Raw genomic sequence first — 22,435 nt, 5'->3', positions numbered from 1 at the left:
TTAGGATTGATCTCAAACTTGTTGGAGTCAATTCCTATGCTTTTGTACCTTTGAAAACAAGTTTTTAAACCATTTGGCTAGCATCGAATTGCAAGATGTGCATCAAAACATTTTGTGAGTGTGTGTTGAGAGATTTAGCAATTGGTTCTTAACAAGAAGTTACCTAAGTCCTAAGACACTATACTTGTCTTCAAATGTTGTGGACTTGAGTTTCTTGTTGTTGTTGTGTTGCTTTCAACTCTTCATTCCTCAACGTTGAATGTTGGTTGATCTTTCAACATGCTTGTTCATTCAAGTTGTTTGTTGGTTTGTCTTTCATGTCTTTTGTTGGTTTGTCATTCATGTCTTTTGTTGGTTTGTCATTCATCAAAACCTACGAATACAAACTTCGCATACAAGCAACATGATTTACAATTTCTCCCTTTTTGATAATGACAAACCAATTTTGATGATATGCATTTATAAATGATTTTGAAAGCAACAATAATGCACTTTGTTTTATAGAAAACTTTGGAGAAGACTTCTTTCAAAAATTTTGCAGGAGTTCCCCCTAAATATGTGCATTTGTTCCCTTAAAGGGCGTTTTTCAAAGAAAACGATTTAGATATCAAAAGTTTTTTGCTTAGCGGAAGTCTTTTTGAAATTATTGTTTCGCAAACTTATTTTTTCAAATCCTCAAACTTCTTCTTTTTCAAAAGTTCAAAACTTCAAATATCCTCAAACTTTTCTTCCCCCTTTTGACATTATCAAAAAGAAAGGAGTTTGAAATGTGTCATAGAAGCATGCATAAAACAATGAATTTTTTTTTTTTTAAGTTCAATTTCTCTATTAATCTCAAGGATGAGATATTCCCCCTTTCAAAAAGAATTTGATTTCCTCTTTTTATATATATAACAAGCATGCATAATTCCCCCTAAATAAGTGAAATATATTAAAGCATGCACATTAACTTAAAATAGGGGTACCAATCCTATTTTGAGTTATTCACCAAATAAGCATACAAGCATTAATCATTAAACAAATTTATGAAGGAAATATCAAAGTATTTAAACCATAATAGAAATCCTTAGCTTACTAGGAGTTAGTTTAACAGTTCATATAATCAAATAAACATAAAGCAATAAAAAGTGACTTGATGAAGAGGAGACAATCAATCTTGGTCTTCATCATCATCAGTGTCCTCTTCATATGGTAGGTGGATCCCGAAATGCTCATATAAGTCATCAATACGACGATCCAAGCGACCCGTGCGATGATCTACACGAGACACACGACGATTAAGTGCTTCAAGTTGCCTACCATGCTCTACGTCAATCCTTTGGATGTTTTGGTTGATGGATTGTAATTCTCTCATTACATCAACCAAGGAGGGTGGTTCTTGAGCTTGAGGTGCTTGTTGAGGAGCTTGCTCTTGAGGACCTTGTTCATCAACATTTCTTCTTCCCATTTTGTTGAGAATATGAGTGTTGATACAAGATTGAGGTGGTACTTCCTTGGCAATCTCATTTGATACATGAATACCAACATAATCAAAGACTTTAGACCATAGGCAAAGGAATCCTAATCCACCATTCCTATCCTTCATCTTGAGCCTAATCATATGTTGTACTATAAAGTATGGCCAATTAATCTTAATCCCATTCATCATAGCCCACATGACAATCAAATCTTCATCATTTACATTCGCATGCCCGGATATTCTAGGTTGCAATATATAGGTGACTAGATATAACAAAGTTCTATGTTCCGCACTCATTGAATTGCAACTAATTTTGGAATGAGCTCCTTGTACAAGATTGAACAAATGCATGGCATTGTCCTTTGAATAACCCCATTCATCAATTGGGGTTTTACCACCTTGAAACAAGTCACCTTGATTAGGCAACTCCCAAATGGTGGCTAACTCATCACCATCTAGCCTATAATCCTTTCTTCCTATCTTGAAGAATAATGTGAAATTTGATTCATCTTCCTCATCAATCTCAATCATGAGTGTACTATAGGCTATGGCAACTAAATCCGGATAAAATTTACTCTTAATTTGAACAAAATCCATGAGGCCTTGATGAACTAGAATGGCCTTAAGAGTATCAAAGTTATGAATGACAAGAAGGGTCGGATCCAAATACCTCGGAGGAATTTCCTTTCTTCCGGCGAGCCTTGCCTCATAGAATTGAAGATCTTCATTAGAAGCAAAGTACCTTGCCAAAGGATGATTATTTGGAGGTGGAACCACACTTGAAGAGCCTTTTGACTTCTTGACGGTTCTCTTGATTCTAGGCATTGTGGATGATTTTGTTTTATGGGTTTTGTAGAGGAGAATGTGGGGACTTCAAATATGTAATTTATTTGTAGTGGGTATCTAAGTTTTGTGAGTTGTATGAAGCTATATGTGAGCTTGTTTTGGAGGTTATGGAGGTTTGAAGGTGGGGATATGAGTTGTGAGGTTGAAGATGATGAGAAAGTGGGGTTTTGTTGCTCAAAAATGCCAAATTCACGTGTTTTTGTGCAATTTGGTCGTGTTTGCATCGATGCAATAGGCTTTGCATCGATGCACATAGCACGTTGTGTGCTTTGCATCGATGCAAAGCTTGGTTGCATCGATGCAAAGCTTGGTTGCATCGATGCAACATGCATCATTTTGCCCAAAATCACCAAATTTTCATCCTTTGGTGGTTCTTTCTTCAATCCTTTGAGTTCCATCATGTATATACTCATTTAAACCATTATAAACTTCAATTTGTTGATCCTCCATTGTTTATAATCTTCAAATTCTTCAATCTACCTCAAGATTAATCACTCATTCATCAACTCATAAACCTACAAAACAATGGCTTAATTGGATATCTCCAATGCTTAAGTTAGTAAGAGATACAAAAATAGCAATATAAATACAATGAATTCAAACAAATCATATTAGATTAGAATCCAAGATACCAAGTTTCATCATTTTTACTAACAAGGCATTTCACATCATTTGAGGAAACTTCATCTAGATTAATCATGTATACATTGTCAACATGGTGTCCAATTAGCACAATTTCATTAGTGTCTTGCCTTTTTATCAAACAACATTTTGAATCAAAGGTGACTAAGTTTCCTTTGTCACAAAGTTGGCTAACACTAATGAGATTATGTTTGAGACCTTTGACAAGTATAACATTATTTATGGAGGTAGAAGAATTTTTACCAACTTTTCCAACGCCGATTACTTTGCCGGTGTTGTTGTCTCCATAGATCACGTTTCCTCCGTTTGTAGGCTCTATTGCGGTGAACTTTGATTCATCGCCGGTCATGTGTTTGGAGCATCCACTATCAACATACCAATTTGTATCCTTAGCTCCAACACGTACCTACAAAAACAATTAAAATTGGGATTTAGGTACCCAAGTGAATTTGGGTCCTTGATGGTTAGTATGAGCATAATGCCCATAAGGTGCCCATCTCGTATCTTGACTACGAAAGTTTATATGTTTAATTCTAGTAAAGCATACGGGTGCTATATGACCTACTTTATTACAATAATGACATATGACATTTGGATTATGCATCCTATGCATGTTTCTAAATGGTTGCCTAGGTTGTTTTCTAAATGCAACATCTTTTGATCTATATGTATTGTGATTATAATTTCTAAATGAAGCATGTTGAGGAGGATGTTTAAAGGCTTCATTCCTTTTAGGCATGCTTGCCTTTTGGGCTTGCGGTTGCCTAATAGGAGTTTTAGTAATTTTAAATTTTCCTTTTTCAAAACCTAAACCTTCCTTATTATGAACATGCTTTTGGTTTTTCAACATTTTATCTAAGTTCTTTGAAGATTCATTGAACTTAGCTAAAGTGTTCTTAAGATTTGTAATTTCATTTTCATGCATTTTACAAGATTTGTATGGATCACTACTTGTGCTACACTTATCTTTTCCAAGATTGATATTCTCGTTTTTCAACATCTCATTTTGTTTTAAAAGATCCATATTCTTTTTCTTTAGGAGAGAATAATCTTGGGTAAGTTTTGTGTACACCTCAAGTAAGGCATCATATTCATCTTGTAAATTAAAAGAAGTGGAGTTGTCATTACTAACCTTTTCTTCGCTTGCCATTAAGCAAAGATTTGCAACCTCATCGTCATCGGAGTCGGATTCATCCTCGTTCTCCCATGATATGTATGCTTTCTCCTTCTTCTTAAATTTCTTGTTTTTGTCCTCCTTTTGAAGTTTTGGACAATTGGGTTTAATGTGTCCAACTTCTCCACACTCATAGCATTTTGGTACCTTTGTTTTGCTCTTGAAGTTTTTCTTCATTGCAAACTTATTGAATCTTTTTAATAAGAGTGCAAATTCTTCATCTCCTTCTTCTTCATTATCATCACTCTCTTCTTGTAGTGATGTTGTTTTAAGGGCGAGACTTTTCTTCTTGCTTTCTTCACCTTTTTGTCTATTTAGCATAGTCATTTCATAGGTGAGAAGATTTCCTCGTAGTTGATCAAATGTAAGTTGATCATAGAGCCTTCCTTCCACAATGGCGTTCACTTTGGAGTTCCATTTTGGTGTAAGGCTTGTAAGCACCTTGGTCACAATTTGTTTATCAGTGTATTTTGTGCCAAGCATGCTTAGGTTGTTGAAGATCTTGGAGAGTCTTTCAAGAGCTTCTTCAATGCTCTCTTCATCTTTCATTTTAAAATTTTCCCATTCATGAACCAACATAAATACCTTTGATTCTTTAACGTGGTCGGTTCCTTCGTAAGTGATTTGGAGTTTATCCCAAATCTCTTTAGCGGTTTCACATGTAGAGATCTTCATATAATCATGCTCGTTAAGTTCACAATGAATGAAGTTGATGGCTTTATCATTCATTGCCACTTTCTTCCAATCATCGTCACTATATTCATTTTCTCCTTTCGGTACTTGCTTTAAGACGGAGACTTCTCCTTCTTTAGCGCTTGTTGTCTTTGTTGGAATGTGATTTCCATTCTCAATCACTTTCCAAATTCTCACATCTTGAGAACGGATCCAAATTCTCATCTTATTTTTCCAATAAGAGTAATTTGTTCCGCTAAAAAGAGGAGGTCTAGCGGTTGAGTTACCTTCACTAGTGTTGTTGTTGTTAAAGCTTGTGCTTGCCATGATCTTTTCCCTTAAACGGTTAAGTCTTTCAAAGGGTTAAGCTCTGATACCACTTGTAGAACCTATGGACAATTACTCAAGAGGGGGGGGGGTGAATTGAGTATTGCAACAACAATGAATCTTTTTGCAAAAGTTAAAGATAATATACAAAAGTGTTATTGTACTAGTATTTTTCCAAGAGCTTAACTCAATTGCTAAGCATTTATAAGGAGCTTTTACTTTCCAATAGACACCAACTCAAATAAATTGATCAAGCTTTTCACCAATCGGACTTAAGCTATTCCTTAAGTACTTACGAAGCTACTTTTCGATCACAATTTATTTGCTCAAAGGTAAAAGACAATAATATTGAAGAGATGAGTTTGGAGAGATGCAAACGCTATTTAGAGTGGTTCGGCACAATCCTTGTCCTACGTCCACTTTCTTTCTCAATCGCTATTGAGAAGTTCCACTATTGCCAAGCTTCAAGGTGCTTGCGCAAAACCTTTTACAGTCCGAGTCCTTAGTTTCTAACACCTCACGGTATATGATCACCACTCGTATACTAACCCACTCCACTTAGAGATACCTTCTCTAAGATTTGCCTTGAGTACTTAGTATACTTCTTTGGTATCCTCACCGACTATAGTGTTTATAACTCTTGACTCAACTTTGGAGATCACACTCCAATTTACAAAGTGTTACAAGAAAACAATTCTCAAAGAATTGTTGAGATGAAATGAGTACTCTCTAGAAGAGTGTATGATTACAATTTTAGCACTATTGAACCAATTGATATTGCTCTCTCAAATTGTGTATTATAACACCTTAAAAATGTGTAGAATGAAAGAATATGAACAAGATAGTTTGCAAATACTCACATGTATGAAATAAGGCTTCAATCCATCTATTTATAGACTCCCCAAACCTTAGAAACGTTGGGGAGTTAATGGGATGGAGCCGTTTTGTTAAAACTAGCCATTTTTTTATGTTTTTGAATCATTTGCATCGATGCATAACACTTTGCATCGATGCAAATGTGTCTTTGAAGCTGAAATTTGAATTTTCAGCTAGGTTGCATCGATGCAAACATCTTTGCATCGATGCAACAAGTCGTTGCATGTTTTGCATCGATGCAAGATGAGTGTGCATCGATGCAAACCTTAAAGAATGGCTTAAAATCACTTCAAAATGCTTAGGATTGATCTCAAACTTGTTGGAGTCAATTCCTATGCTTTTGTACCTTTGAAAACAAGTTTTTAAACCATTTGGCTAGCATCGAATTGCAAGATGTGCATCAAAACATTTTGTGAGTGTATGTTGAGAGATTTAGCAATTGGTTCTTAACAAGAAGTTACCTAAGTCCTAAGACACTATACTTGTCTTCAAATGTTGTGGACTTGAGTTTCTTGTTGTTGTTGTGTTGATTTCAACTCTTCATTCCTCAACGTTGAATGTTGGTTGATCTTTCAACATGCTTGTTCATTCAAGTTGTTTGTTGGTTTGTCTTTCATGTCTTTTGTTGGTTTGTCATTCATGTCTTTTGTTGGTTTGTCATTCATCAAAACCTACGAATACAAACTTCGCATACAAGCAACATGATTTACACAAGCAACATATTATGTTTACTTACCAAAATTTCTTCTTTTTCTGCAGTCATTCTTTCCACCAACTGCTCCTTAGTCCAGTTGGCAATCCAAGGCTTTGGTGGTCTTTCAGCCCTCTTCTTGCCTTTGTTTTCAGAAAGATGAAAGTATATTATCATGAGGGCAAAGAGGCAGCCATCAATTGCCTTCTTCTTCTTCTCCTGGTAGTCTGTGATGCCCTTGATCAAGAAGGTCAAAACATGCCCCCCCCCCAGTTTCTCTCCGATATGCCGTCCATCTTAAAAATTGGGGCGAGGTGCACGAGCGATATTTTGTTTATCGTCGTTGGCAAAAGGAACGCCATCTGTATGTAGAGGATGAATATCCTCTTGAACATCAGGCGTTCCTCTTCGCTGCCAACGCCTATTTCCATCATTTCATCGGTAAGACTTTTGAGGGTCTTACCCTGGAATCTTCTATAAATTATTTTGTCATCATCAGAAAGTTGCTTATACTCAACTTTCTCAGGAAACAGATTTCCTACAAAAAAGAAAACAACAAAGTATCAAAATCGGTTCAAAAACACCCAAGCATCAACCTTAAATACACCCAAGCATGAACTTAATATACACCTATAATTTTGAGCTAGTTACCTGTTGCATTGATGCCAAGCGCATCACCTATTGTCTTTGGTGTTATTTGGAAAGAACCATATCCTGTCTTCAGTCTGTTCTCCCCAAGTTTGAAGTTGTTTGCCAGTTCCCTTAAGAGTTGGTGATCCACCCTTAGAGGTGGGACGTGCATCAACCCACCAAATCCGAGATCCCTGACAATTGCCTTCTTCTCCTCAGTCATGTTTCTGAACTTATCACTCAGGAGATGTGTGGCACACTTAAGGTCTTTCGTTTGGTTTCTTGCTGCCATTTTATCTGAAACGAAAAATACACCCAAAGATATCAGTAAGATACACCCATATATAAGAGTCAGATACACCCATTAATAACAGTAAGATACACCCACAGATATGATTCAGATACACTCATTGATAACAATGAGATACACCCATAGATATGATTCAGATAAATCCATATATATCAGTCAGGTATCACTCAAACATGCTTCAATATCAAATTAATTGAGATATCAGTAAGATACACGCATATATGAGTCAGATACACCCATTGATAACAGTGAGATACACCCATATGTAAGAATCAGATACACCCATTGATAATAGTGAGATAGATATTATTCAGATACATTCATATATATCAGTCAGATATCAGTCAAACATGCTTCAATATCAAGCCACATTACAAGTTCAAGCAGTATACACCCCCCAATCTACGGAATAAACCCCCAAAAATCAACAATAGTAGCAGGAGAACTTAGAACAAGAACGTAGAACGACGTAGAACTTAGAAGAACGACGTAGAACTTAGAACAGTGTAACAAAGAAGCAAGAAGTAAACCCTAGAAGAACGACGTAGAAGAAAAGTAGAATACACAGTAATCTTAATGAACTTACGTCGAGTGTTGTTGCTTTGTTTTCTCTTCAGATTCTTCACGGAGAGTTTGATGTTGTTTTGATGGAGGTTTCGAACAACGATTTGTATATTTTGAACTTTGATTTTTGCTCGAAAATGGGAGTGTTTCCTTGTTTTCGAAGCGTTTTGAGAAGTGGAAGAAGTAGAGGAAGTGGAAGAGTCTGCCATACGTAACCGTTTGTGTTGAGCGCGTGATTTTGACGCGCCATGTTATGCTTCTTTATGCGCGTGTCTTCGATTTGGGCTGGGCCAACTTGGATGCTTGTAAACTTGTATGTGTAGCAGGCCCGTATTAAAAATAATTAATATTTATTTTAATCAATTTGAATTAGTTGAATAGTTATCTCATTTGTTTGCTTAAGCAAGTATTTGGTGTTCGAATCTCACCCTTAATAAATAAAACATCAATATGTAGTGGATTAATCCTCGACTTGTCGAGTTAGGAAATTCATAGAAAAAATTGTATTTGTCTTTAAAATAGATTAATTTTTCATTAATAGCAATACTTATGGACTTTTGTCTTTGTTGAAATTTACTTAGGACAATTTTAATTGTTGGTATCGTATTCATTTTTAAAGTCAAAACAATATGATCAACATTGTTATTTGTTAAAACTTCACATTTTATGAAATAATTTTTAAATTTTTAAATTCATAAACTTATGTCATTACAAAAGTTATTAGATCGATTAATATCTCTTGATAACATGATGTACCGAAATACCATTGTTGAGTATTAGTTAGTGTGAAGAGAAATCAATAATAACTTTTGTTATTCAATATATAATTTATTCTATTGAAAAATAAATTAACATTTCTCAAATTTATAAATACATTTTCTTCTAATTTCTTATACCGTTTTATTTAATAATATTTACCATTAAAAAATAACAAATGACCATACTATTCCACAATATATATATGAGGGCAATTTACTTATTTAAATAAAATGGTCGAAACCTTTACCTAAATGTGCAAAACGGATTGTTGTTACGTGCATGTGCAAAAACCCTATTCTATGTAATCCGTGGCAACCCACCACGGTTTCTGAATTGTGCATAAACCGTGGGAGGTTCCAGCGGTTTATGAAGAAGGTGAACTGGTCATAAACCCTTGTGGGTTACAACAGTCGCGGCATGACTGTGTTACAATGGAGTATTAGGAAAGAAAAAACAAATATTTTTACCAATTGTTTTTAAAATAAAAAAGGTATATAAAAAATACAAAAAAAAAATATAACAATTTTAATTTTAAAACCAAAAGTGCCTCACTATTTCTAACAATGGATTATGTGACAATGATTCTAATAAAATTCCACCCAGAAAATGACAATAATCCTTTTGTGAAGAAAAGAACGCATCATGGGTTAATAAGTGTCTTATTTTAATTTTATATGCACTTATTTTAATTTTACAACAGTAGAGAATTAAAGGTGGCTTCTAGTAATGATGACAAAAATCACATAAGCACCTCACCAGTTTTTTTTCTATAATTTTAATTTTTCTTCAAGTATTTTTTTAATTATAAATTAAAAAAAACAAGCCATATTTAACAATGGCAACCATTATTATAGTCTCAAAAAAATATACAGGTACACCGAAATAAATATTTAACAAGGATTTTTTTAATTATAAATTAAAAAAATAACTATTTCCCAAAAATAAAATACAACTTATTCCTGTGTACTCTTATGTATTCTGGAGACGATAATAATAGTTACTATTGTTAACTTTTCAATCTGACATATTTGAAGTGGATTATTTTTAGAAAATAGTTATTTTTTTAATTTATAATTAAAAAAATTCTTGTTAAATATGACTTATTTCGATGTACCTATGTATTTTTGGAGACGATAATAATGGTTGCCATTATTAAATATGACTTTTTTTTAATTCATAATTAAAAAAATCTTTGAAGAAATCATGCTTGCTGTCTGTGTATTTTTTATGTACTCCTATATACTATTTGTAGATCTATAAACGGTGTGTTTTTTGGCCATAATTGAACCTACATAAACCGCTGGAACCTCCCACGGTTTACAAGCAACTAAGTTTTCCCATAAACCGTCCCAGTCTGCCACGGTTTATGCACAATTCAAAAACCGTGGTGGGTTGCCACGGATTACATAGAATAGGATTTTTGAAATGCGCGTAACAACAATCCGTTTTGCACATTTGGGTAAAGAATTCTGTCATTTTATTTAAATAAGTAAATTGCCCTATATATGATGTGCAAAATAATTTTTTGTCTTGAAATTAATTCCGGTTAGTGAGATAAAATTTAAAATCTTTTTTATTTTCTTACTCAAATTTAAATTTAAATTTAAAATTGATTAATGGCTCATTTTTTTTTAATTTCAATAAAAAATAAATTAGTTAGATATAAAATATTTAACATTTAATAATTTTAATTATTTAAATTTTAATTACCAAAAATTAAATTAAAAATTAATTATAAGCTTAATAATCGATAATATATATATATATATATATATATATATATATATTAATTAGTACATAAATAATAATATCTAATGTATTAATTATTTATTTTTTGACAAAATTAATGTATAATTTATTGAGGATTGATTCAAATTTTTTTTCATAAACTTTCTAATATGTAAAAATAGTAATCTTATTTGTTATTATTATTTAAACAATTTTTCATAATTTTTTAATTAAATAATTAACTTAATTAATAACCTTTATTATTGCTTTTATACTAAATAAATATCAATTTATACTATTTACATATTTTTTACTACTAATAAATAAATAAATAAATAAATAATATTTACACAATTATATTTATTGTCCTAGATGATGACTTAAGTTAATTATTTTGTATGTTAACTAATATTTTGCATGTTAATTTATTAAATATTAAGATAAAAAAATTGTTTAATAAATTATATAAATAGTCATTACAAAAACAAATATATATCATATATAATAATCCTTGATATATATAGTGTCATGTATATATTAAAATTATCTATTTTAATTATGAAAGTTATTATTGTTATTTTTACTTTTTTGTTATATTAAAAAATAATACTTAAAACTAAAAAAGAGATAATTAATTTTTTTAATTTGAATTAAAAAAATGTCTTGTAAATATATTCAAATTTTACATATACTAAGTGTTATAATATTAAATAATATAGTATTTGCTATAACAATGACTCAAAATATTAATTCAAGATATATTTGGGGCTAGTAAGACTTCAATGCAAGCAAGATCAACTAAAATCCATTGTTAGGGTCCCAAATTCGACTTAGGTTCATTACCTTAAAGGCCCAATGCAGATGAAGTCCATGCATCCTCTCTTAAATCGACTCAAATTGGATCTCCGTTGCTAGTTAGATATGGTAATGAGTACTCAGAGGAGCGTGAGAAGCCCCTTCCCATCCCTCACTCCTATTTTAAAAAAAATGCCCCTTCCTTGTCCGTCATTGCAAGTTATTGGTTAATTACCCTTTAGGGAATGCAGATCTCCTCAGTAAACTTTTGAAAAAAATTAACACAAAAAGATATAATATAATAATCAAAAAATAATCAGTTCAATATAATTCAACACAATTTATAACATATTTGTTATGAAAAATAACATTTCAAAAGGAGAAAACATAAAAATATATTCCAACATAATAACATAGCATAATTTTTTTGGACGATACTGAGCGACGTAGTGACGGACTTGAGAGGCAGAGAAAGTGAGTTAGAGAGAAAGAGGATCGAGACTAAGAATGAGTCTGAAAGAAAAAGGAAGAATTCGAATTGGAAGCAGAAATTAGGGTTACTAAATTCAAGAAATGAATTTATGTATATATAAATTAGGATAAATTAATAATTTTATTTCATGAGGCAGGTACTTATGTCTATGTCCCCATTAGGGGTGGCAAATAGAAAAGTCTGCCCTGTCTCGCCAAAAGCCCGCGATTTAGTGGGCTAGCCTGCCCCGCACCGCCTAGTAAAGGCGGTCTTAAATTTCTCCCCTCCCCGCTTAATGGTAGGCTGGCAGGTTGGCGGGCTCTCATTTTTATTATAAATCATTAAATGTTAAACAATATATATAATTTCACAATAGTTTCAATAAATTTATAATTTCTAAAAATATAAAAAAATTATAATTATAAATATATAATAAACATAATTATAAACCAAATTTTTTGAAACAAAATAATAAAATCAATATTGTCTAAAGCAAAACAAATATTGTCCAAAATATATAATTAAACATCTTTAAGTTTATAATCAACCAAACATAAAAACATAATCCAAAATATAATTTAAAACATCTTTAATTATCATCTTCATCCTCTTGTAGATTAATAACATTATAAAAATTTGTAAAAAAATTGTCTTGACAAAATAAAAGCTTGACCCAGCGAAAAAACCTACAACGTCCCACCAAAGCCCGCCAAAGCTCATGGATTAAGCGGTGCAGGGTAGGCGGGCTTTTTAAGTTTGACAGTCTCAAATTTTCAGCCAAATCCTCCTTTTTTTTGTTGGGTTATGCGGGTCAGCTCGACGAATTTTGCCCCGTTTGCCACCCCAAGTTCCCATTCATTTTTGGATGGCAGGTCGTGAGGATTTCACGAGTTCCCATCTAACCCCAAAATGCGAGTAATCCCTGCAAATACCTTTTTTGGCTGTTTTTGTGATCATCCCTATTGCTAGCATTCATTGGTTTGTGATGTGGAGCTATTCTAGCCACTCAATAAATTTTCAGATAATCAAAGTTTAGGTTATATCATTTTTATACAGTCACATGTATCCTTGTTATAACAATATTAACAGAAGATAAATAGATAAATGCTAAGCTATTATTTGAATATAAGATAAAAAATAAGAGAAAAGAAAATAGAAAAAAAGAAAAATGAGAGGAAACAAAATGGAAAGAAAAGTATATTTGTGTGTGTGTGTTTAGATGAAAAAATGAATGGAAAGAAAATAGAGGAAAAAATTTCTTTTTCTTGGATGGAAGGAAAAGTAAGAAGAGAAAAAATTATAATATAGTAAAATTATATTAATGTTTTTATATATTATATATAAATTATAATTCAAATGGTAACTCTGTATTTTAACCCATGTTTGTACTTCCGCATAAGTTTTTTTTCGCAACTTTGATTCTTTGAAGAGAAAAAATTTACATGTCACATACATTTTTATGTTTTTCATTCAATTTTTTTGTTGATTCAAACAATAAAAAATTGATTGTTTCATCTATTTTCTTCTCTAGCATTTTATTTCCCTACAAATTCTTTTAATCCAAACAATTCATAAATAAGTCATATTTTTCATATATATATATATATATATATATATATATATATATATATATATATATATATATATAACAATAACTAATATTACATATTAGGTTAATTTATGTTGATAAACTAAAGCCACTACAAAATTACCTAAATCCCCAAACTCAAAAACGTTACCTAGTTATCTCCATCGATAGCGGTAAAATGTCTAAATTGAGACATTTTCAGACTATAATATTTGTCAAACAAATAATTAATGAAACACTTATCCATACCTTCTCATTTTGAGTATATTTATACATAAAAAAAAAGAGTTAAAATAGCAAAAGTGATAAAAATGATGATTTTTATAATTTTGTATGGCTATCTATATATAGAAGATCAAAAAACTATGATTATCTAACAAAATTAATTTTATTTATTGCATTCAATTTGAATAAGTAAAAATGATCTTATTTTATTTTAGTCAGTAATTCACATGATTTAAAATTATCTCAATATATATGATTTGATTTGATTTAATTATTAGTGAAAAATATATTGAGAACCTATTTTATGCATAGATTTGTTATTTTAATGATTAATTAATTAATCTAATTAATTAAATAATACAGATAATTAGTATAATTAATTTAATTTAATAAATTAAAAAAATAAATTAAAAAATATTAATAAAATATTAAAAGAAATAAATTAAAAAATATTATCAAATCAATTTGATATAAATTATAATAAATTATGTGATATTTAAATATCTAATCAAATCAATTAGTTGATATAGTTGATTTATCATAATAAATTATATTTAATGAGTTAAAAAAAACAAATCGCTAAACACTCTCATAAGCATGCATATCACGTCAACTCCATCATTAAATGCAGAAACCTGATTTTTATATAATAGAATAGATAATAAATAGAATATATGAGAATATGATATGAGACATATTTTAATTATGAAATTGGTATTATATAATAGATTTTTTCTAAATTTTTATTGCTTGTTCATTGCCAATTTTTACGTAATTACTTAATAATTTTCGCCTATGAAACTATTAACTACCTAATATTATGATTTAATTAATAAGAATGATGACATTAATATTTTTTCATAAGTCTTGTTATTATTTATAATTAGGAAATAACTATAAATAAATTTATTTCCTTAATGAGTGTTAAATTTTATATTACCTTTAAAATTTTAGCGTAATTGAGTCTAATTTCTACATTTTGAAATGAATTTACTAAAAAAAAATTAATATGTAAATCACATTATTACTACAAATTACTTTTTGAACATAATTAGTGGTGCTTGTTTGAACCATTAAATTTATCTTCTAATGATATTAAAGTCAACCTATTTTATTATCTTGTGCCTTCAAAGAATTTACACGACTAACATAAAAATATAACAATTGAAAAAAAAATTCATTACAATGGGTATATTCATTTTAACAAATATTCTTTTATCTAATACTATAAAAAAATACATTTGCCACTTTGAATTGCTACATGTCAACTTCTATCTACATTAGTAGAATGCCTAAATTGAGATATATTCACCAAATAAATAATCAATAAAACACTCATCTGTACTTTCTCATTATGGATACATTTATACATAAAAGAAATTATACATAAAAAAAAAAAGAAGAAAAGAAGAGTTGAAATAGTAAGAGTAATAAAAATTATGATTCTTATAATTTTGTGTGGCCATCTATATATAGTAGACCAGACAACTATGGTTATCTAACAAAATTAATTTGTATTTATTACACTCAACTTGAATAAGTAAGAAATTATCTTATTTTAATTTAATTTTTAATTCACATTATTTAAATTTATCTTAATATATATTATTTGATTTAATTATTAGTTGAAAATATCTCAGTTATCTATTTTATTCATAAATTTATTATTTAACGACTAATAAATTAATCAAATTAATTAATTAGTACACACAATAAATTTGGTTTAATAAATTAAAAGAATTAAATTAAAAAATACTAATAGAATATTAAAATAAATGAATTAGGAAATATTACCAAATCAAATCAATTAGTTGATATAGTTAGTTTATCGTAATAACTTGTATTTAATGAGTTAAAAGAAATAAATCGGGAAACACTCTCAGAAGCATGCCACGTCAGCTCCATCATTAAGTGCAGACATCCGATTTTTATATAATAGAATAGATTAATTTGATGATAACAAATATTATTTTATTGGGTTAATCAACTAATTAGTTTTTAATTATGTTCGATAAAATGATGCAGGCCAAAATATAAAGAAAGAGCAGCCCAAATGCAAGGAAACAAAAATATTGCTAATGGGCCTTTCTAATCAACAAAACCCATAAAAAACAATGCAAAGAAAACAACTGGGTTAAATGAATGAAATCCAACACAAGCCTAAAATTACTCCATTCAAGTTGAAGCCTTCCAATGCAACTCACTAGTTTGCTTAGGTCAGAATCTCAGAGAGAAAGAAAGAGAAAGCTTCGTTCTTCTTCTTGCCCATTTCATCAAAGAAGAAAGAAAGAGTAAGCTTAATCAAAGAAAGTAAAGGTCAAATCACCAAAATCAAACCCATCAAGTTGAGTCAAAAATTAAAGATGATTTATTTTCATTTGCATGCATGATAATTTCTTCACTCCTCAAACTTTCTGTGATACCATTTTTGGTTAAATGAAGATATAAGTATTTGATCTCTGCTGCTGTAAATCAATGGTTCACAAAGTTTCTTGGAGCCAAAGCACATTATTATTGGTTCGGATTTGAGTTTACCATTGAACAACTTTCTCTTTGCTACTCAAATGTCTTCGGTCAAGCAAAAAGGAGACAGCTTGGAAATCCCTAATTTGGGATAAATGAAGAAAGTAATCTCTGTTCACCACTGCTGTACATCAATGGTCAAGATTATTTTTTGGGAACCAAGAAGTATCTCAAGGAATCAGATTTGGGTTCACCATTGAAAATAATTTTCTTTGCTTCCCTGAGGCTTTCGGTCAAGCAAGAAAAAAGTCAGACTCAAATTTCTAATTTGGGGATTAACTGGAAAAGTGATGTGGTAAGCTGGAAGCACACAGCTCAAGGAGTTGACCTCGGAGAGAGAAACTCAGCAACATGCAAGGAGATACAAAAAGAAGATTTCTCATCATTCAGAAGTAAGTAGAGATAACTTAGTGTATTGAGGTTTTGTCCTGTGAAAAAGTTCTCTGAAGAAGTTCCTCTACTTGGACAGTGCTTTCTTTCAAAGAAGCATTCCGCCAAAAATGAATAACTGAATCAAAGACATGCAAATCTGGTTTATCACATAGTAAATAGGCTATTGATGAAGTGAATCTCCTTCATGTTATTGCAGATTGTATTTTACTTTTCAATATTTATTTTTCTGTAATTTCTTTAGTGAAAAGGCATATTGAGTGAGTTCAAGTAGAAGCCAATGAGTGAATGAGGATGAGTGATACATTTGAGAGAAAAGCCTAGAGTTATTTTCAGATTTCTTTAGGTAAGTCTGTGTCTTATATCTTGTACTAGTGAGGTACCACTTTCTTAGTTGGGTGAGCACTAAGAGTGAAGAGTTAGGTATTAGCATAGTCAACGTCAAGTTAGGTTAGAACTTGAGTGTGAAAGGATTGTGTCAGTCATGTGGAATTGGTGTATGTAATACTTAAACTATAGTGGAAATTCCACCACTGTTGTGGTGGAGACTGGACGTAGGTTGCATAGCACAAGGCAATCGAACCAGGATACATGATGGTGTTAGCTTTTCTCTTCTCTGCTCTGTTCTGTTTTCTGATATTCATGAGACATAACGAAATTGTCTCATAAATTTTCGCTACTGAGTTCAAATAGAATCATAGTTGCAAGTTGATTTAAAAAGGAGTCATTTCAGTAACTTAAAGAAAGGCATATATTCAATCCCCCTACTCTAAGCCTTCTACAACCTTCAATTGGTATTAAGAGATAAGGTCTCAAGAATCAAGTTTAACCGCTTGGAGCAAAGATCCAATGATGAACAACTTGGGCACAACCACAGTTGCCTACACCCTCACTGAAGGCCAGTCAAACAACATGCCTCCTTTCTTCAACGGGAAGAGCTATGCCTACTGGAAAGAGAGGATGAGGATCTTCATCCAATCCATTGACTACAACATATGGAAGATTGTTATGAGCGGTCCCAAGATTCCAACAAAAACAATTGCTGATGGAGTGGTGACTCCAAAAGAAGAAGCTGAATGGAATGAGGATGACAAGAAGAAGATGGAGCTGAATGCTAAAGCCATCAACCTTCTTCACTGTGCTATCAGCTTTGAAGAGTACCGAAAGGTATCTAGATGCAAGACAGCCAAAGAAATCTGGGAAAAACTCCAGGTTACACATGAAGGTACTAAACAGGTCAAAGAAACGAGGATTGATATGCTGCGAAAAGAATACGAGATGTTCAACATGAAGGATGGAGAAAGCATTGATGAAGCGTTTGAGAGATTCTCAATCATAATCAACAACCTTGATGCTATGGGTACAAACTACTCAGAACAAACTCTAATGAGAAAACTCCTTAGAAGCCTCACAAAAGAATGGGAAACCACTGCCACTATCCTAACCGAGAGTAATAACGTAAGCCCTATAACCTATGATGAGCTGAGAGGAAAACTCCTTGCCTATGAAATCACACACACAAACCCGGACTCAAAGAAAAAGGGAATAGCCCTCAAGTCAAAAATAGAATCAAAAGAGAGTGAGTCTAGTGATGGTATTTCAGATGATGAGCTTATGTTTTTTGCTAGGAGATTTAGAAGGATGATGAAGAATAAGGACAAATACAAGGGTTCAAGCTCAAAGGAACACAAGATGGACTTGAGCAAGGTGACGTGTCATCATTGCAAGGAGGCTGGACACTTCAAGCTAAACTGTCCAAAGCTCAAGAAAGAGGACAAAGGAAAGAAGGAAAAGAAGAGAGTGCTCATGGCAGCTTGGGAGGATCTTGAGAACGACTCCAATGAGGAAAAAGACTCTGAAGGTGAAGATAAAGACTGTTTCATGGCTGGAAATAATAATCTTGATGAGGTAAATTTCTATGATCTGTCCATAGATGATTTACATGCTATTATTGATGATCTTACTCTAAACACCTCAAAACTGCTAGATAAGTACAATGAATACAGATCTGAAAGAGATGTGTTAAAAGCTGAAAATGATTTTTTTAAAAGAAAAAGTGAAGGAAACTGAATGTGCTTTGGATATTATTGAAGAAAACAAATTTCTAAAATCTGAACTTGAAAAATTAAAAGAAAAGTATATTGTGGATCCTTCTCATGAGTTAATTGCTGAAAATGAAAGACTAAATGATATGATTAAAAGGCTGAATGGTAACTTAGCAAAATTTGCTTAAAGCTCTAGTAGCTTGGACAAATTACTTGCAAGCCAAAGACCATTGTTTGAAAAATCTGGTTTAGGTTATATAACCAAGGAAAGTGCAGTTTGTAATGATTCCTCTATGAAATTTGTGACTTCTTCATCAAATACTAAATCCACAACCAACAAATTTGGTATTGGATATGTTCCCACATTGGAAGAAAATTTTGATGAAGTTTACACAAGTGAAAATGAACCTTCACTAAGAACCGAACCTACTTCAAACAGGTCAGGTCTAGGGTATATTTCGAAAAATGAGGTTGCTTTCAAGAAACCATCAGTTTACAACAAAACCTCATATTCGAAAAGCCCAAAAGTTTTCAAAAATTCTGGTGAAAATGCATTTGCAAAGAGGAACAATTATAACAAAAATCTGTTTGTCAAAAGAAATGTACCTCTTCCAAAAACTAGAAAATTTCAATCCTTTAATCATATCCAGCAAAATAACTCACCTCAAACTCAGCGATATGCATCAGAAAATCATTGTTTAAATTGCAAAAAATTTGGTCACTCGTATGCACAATGTTTCATTGAAAAGAAAGTTGTGGAAAACCAAATTTACAATATTGTTTGTGATTTCAATGCACTTGGGCAACCAAGATGGATTAACTTCAAAGGATCCAAATTAATTTGGATACCTAAGGTTACTTGAAGTTTTTCATGCAGATTTGCCTAGCATCTAAGAACAAAAAGGATATGTGGTACTTGGATAGTGGATGCTCTAGGCACATGACTGAAATGTCAACTTACTTCATCAAACTAAACAAGTATGATGGAGGTTTTGTGACCTTTGGAGATGATGGTAAAGGTAAAATAACTGCTGTTGGAAAAGTAGGTAATAAACAATCTACTTTCATTGAAGATGTATTTTTGGTATGTGGATTGAAGCACAATCTTTTGAGTATAAGTCAGCTGTGTGACTTAGGATATTTGGTGATTTTCAAAAGACTTGAATGCTGTGTTGTAAATGAAAAGACTAATGAAGTGCTTTTTGTTGCCAACCGTTGTAATAATGTGTATGGACTTACCCTTGATGAACTAAAAGATCAAAATGTAGCCTGCTTTCATTCTAAAGAATCTGAAAAGTGGCTATGGCACAAGAGATTGGGCCATGCAAGTATGTTTCAAATAAACAAACTTGTAAAGAAAGAGTTAGTAAGAGGTCTTCCTTTGATAAAGTTTGACAAAGACATCACTTGTGATGCTTGCCAAATGGGAAAATAAACAAAAAGTTCTTTTAAACCAAAGGAAGACATCTCTACTAAAAGGCCACTTGAGTTGCTACACATTGATTTATTTAGTCCAACAAGAACTCAAAGCCTAGGTGGTAAACACTATGGTTTAGTGATTGTGGATGACTACACTAGGTTTGGTTGGATTTTATTTCTTGCTCACAAAAATGAAGCCTTTTCGGTCTTTGAACCTTTTTGCAAGAAAATTCAAAATGAAAAGAATTTGAAGATCTCTTTTATAAGAAGTGATCATGGAACTGAATTTGAAAATAATTTATTTGAATCCTTTTGTGAGGAATTTGGAATATCTCACAACTTCTCTTGTCCAAGGACACTACAACAAAATGGTGCGGTGGAAAGAAGAAATAGAAGCATACAAGAAATGACAAGAGCAATGCTTTGTGAGAGCAATGTTCCAAAATTTCTTTGAGCTGAAGCGGTTAACACAGCTTGCCACATTTTGAATAGAACTATCATAAGAAAATTTTTGAAGAAAACCCCTTATGAACTTTGGAAAGGTTACCCACCAAACTTGGACTACTTGTACATCTTTGGATGTAAATGTTTTGTTCTTAATAACAAAGATAATTTGGGTAAATTTGATCCAAAGGCATATGAGTGCTTGTTTGTAGGATATTCCACAACTAGTAAAGCATATAGAGTTTATCATCAAGATGCTAGGATTATTGAGGAATCCATAAATATTACATTTTGTGATACTAACTTGGTGCAAAGTGTTTTAGAAGAGTGTGATGCAGGAAATCAAGCTTAAAAGGATTATGAAACTGTGCAAAATATGAAAATGGAAATTCTGTTCAAGCTGAACCAGAAACTGCAATTGCTGAAAATTCAAGAGACAATTCCATTTTGTCTCATAAATCTGAAGGAAATCCTGAAGCCAGCAGCACCCAGAATCCCTTGGTATCTGAATCTGCCTCCAAGTCCAACAGACCCCGTGAATGGAGATTCTTGAAGAATTATCCTGAGGAATTTGTCATTGGGGATGTCTCTCATGTGGTTAGAACTCAGTCTTCAACTAGAAAGGCAAATGAAGGAACAAACATCGCCCTTCTCTCTCAAATGGAGCCTCAAAATGTCAAGGAAGCCCTTTGGTGACCCTTCTTGGGTAAAGGCAATGGAAGATGAGCTCCAAGAGTTTGAGAAGAACCAAGTTTGGACATTGGTTCCTAGGCCAAATGGAAAGAAAGTGACCGGAACCAAGTGGATTTTTCAGAACAAGCTAGGAGAGGATGTAGTATTGCAAGAAACAAGGCAAGGCTAGTGGCACAAGGATATGACCAAGAAGAAGGAATAGACTTTGATGAATCCTTTACCCATGTTGCCCAAATGGAAGCCATAAGACTTCTTTTAGCTTATGTTACATTTTGTGGTTTTAAATTATATCAAATGGATGTGAAATGTGCATTTTTAAATGGTGTGATAGATAGGGAAGTGTATGTGGAACAGCCACCAGGGTTTGAAAATAAAGAGTTTTCCAACCATATTTTCAAATTATCTAAAGCTCTCTATGGTTTGAGACAAGCTCCTAGAGCTTGGTATGAGAGACTTAGCACTTTTTTTAAAAAAATAGTTTTCAAAGAGGCACCACAGACACTACCCTCTTTATCAAAAATTCTGATGATTCTTTCATTCTAGTCCAAATATATGTTGATGACATTATTTTTGGATCAGCCAATGAATCCCTTTGTACTGAATTTGGAAAACTCATGACAAGTGAATTTGACATGAGTATGATGGGTGAACTTAATTTCTTCCTTGGGCTACAAATTAAACAAACTGAAAAAGGTATTTTCATTCATCAAGAGAAGTATGCCAAGGAATTAGTTAAGAAATTTGGTATGGAAAATGCCAAACCTATGGAAACTCCCATGCACCCTAATTCAAAATTAGACAAGGGAGAAACTGAGAAAGATGTGGATGAGACTATGTATAGAGGAATGATTGGCTCTCTTATGTACTTAACTTTCTCTAGACCCGATATTATGCAAAGTATTGGAATGTGTTCTAGATTCCAATCATATCCGAAAGAGTCTCATCTTTCTGTAGTTAAGAGGATCATTAGATATGTCCATGACACATCCAATTTTGGTCTTTGGTATCTTAAGATTGATGATTTTTCTGCAGTTGGTTATTGTGATGTAGATTTTGCCTGTGATAGAGTTGATAGAAGGAGCACTTCAGGCTTATGTTGCTTCCTTAGAAAGTCCTTGAATGTTTGGTCAAGTAAGAAGCAGCCAACAGTGGCTTTATCCACT

General features: G+C 32.1%; 1 protein-coding gene across 1 annotated transcript; it reads left to right on the top strand.

Annotated features, from left to right (window-relative positions):
- Nucleotides 1–17,520: 17,520 nt before the first annotated feature.
- LOC148543786 (uncharacterized) lies at nt 17,521–21,441 on the top strand. Its single transcript, XM_088498714.1, has 3 exons — nt 17,521–18,579; nt 19,594–19,694; nt 21,189–21,441. Exons 1-3 carry the CDS (start codon nt 17,521–17,523, stop codon nt 21,439–21,441), a joined length of 1,413 nt encoding a protein of 470 aa, XP_088354840.1.
- Nucleotides 21,442–22,435: the final 994 nt, after the last annotated feature.

This window comes from Arachis ipaensis, chromosome B9, assembly GCF_059453495.1.
Source record: "Arachis ipaensis isolate K30076 ecotype BB chromosome B9, ASM5945349v1, whole genome shotgun sequence".
NCBI lineage: Eukaryota > Viridiplantae > Streptophyta > Magnoliopsida > Fabales > Fabaceae > Arachis > Arachis ipaensis.
The sequence above is the reverse complement of the archived record's forward strand: the minus strand, read 5'-3'. Positions and strand labels throughout refer to the sequence as shown.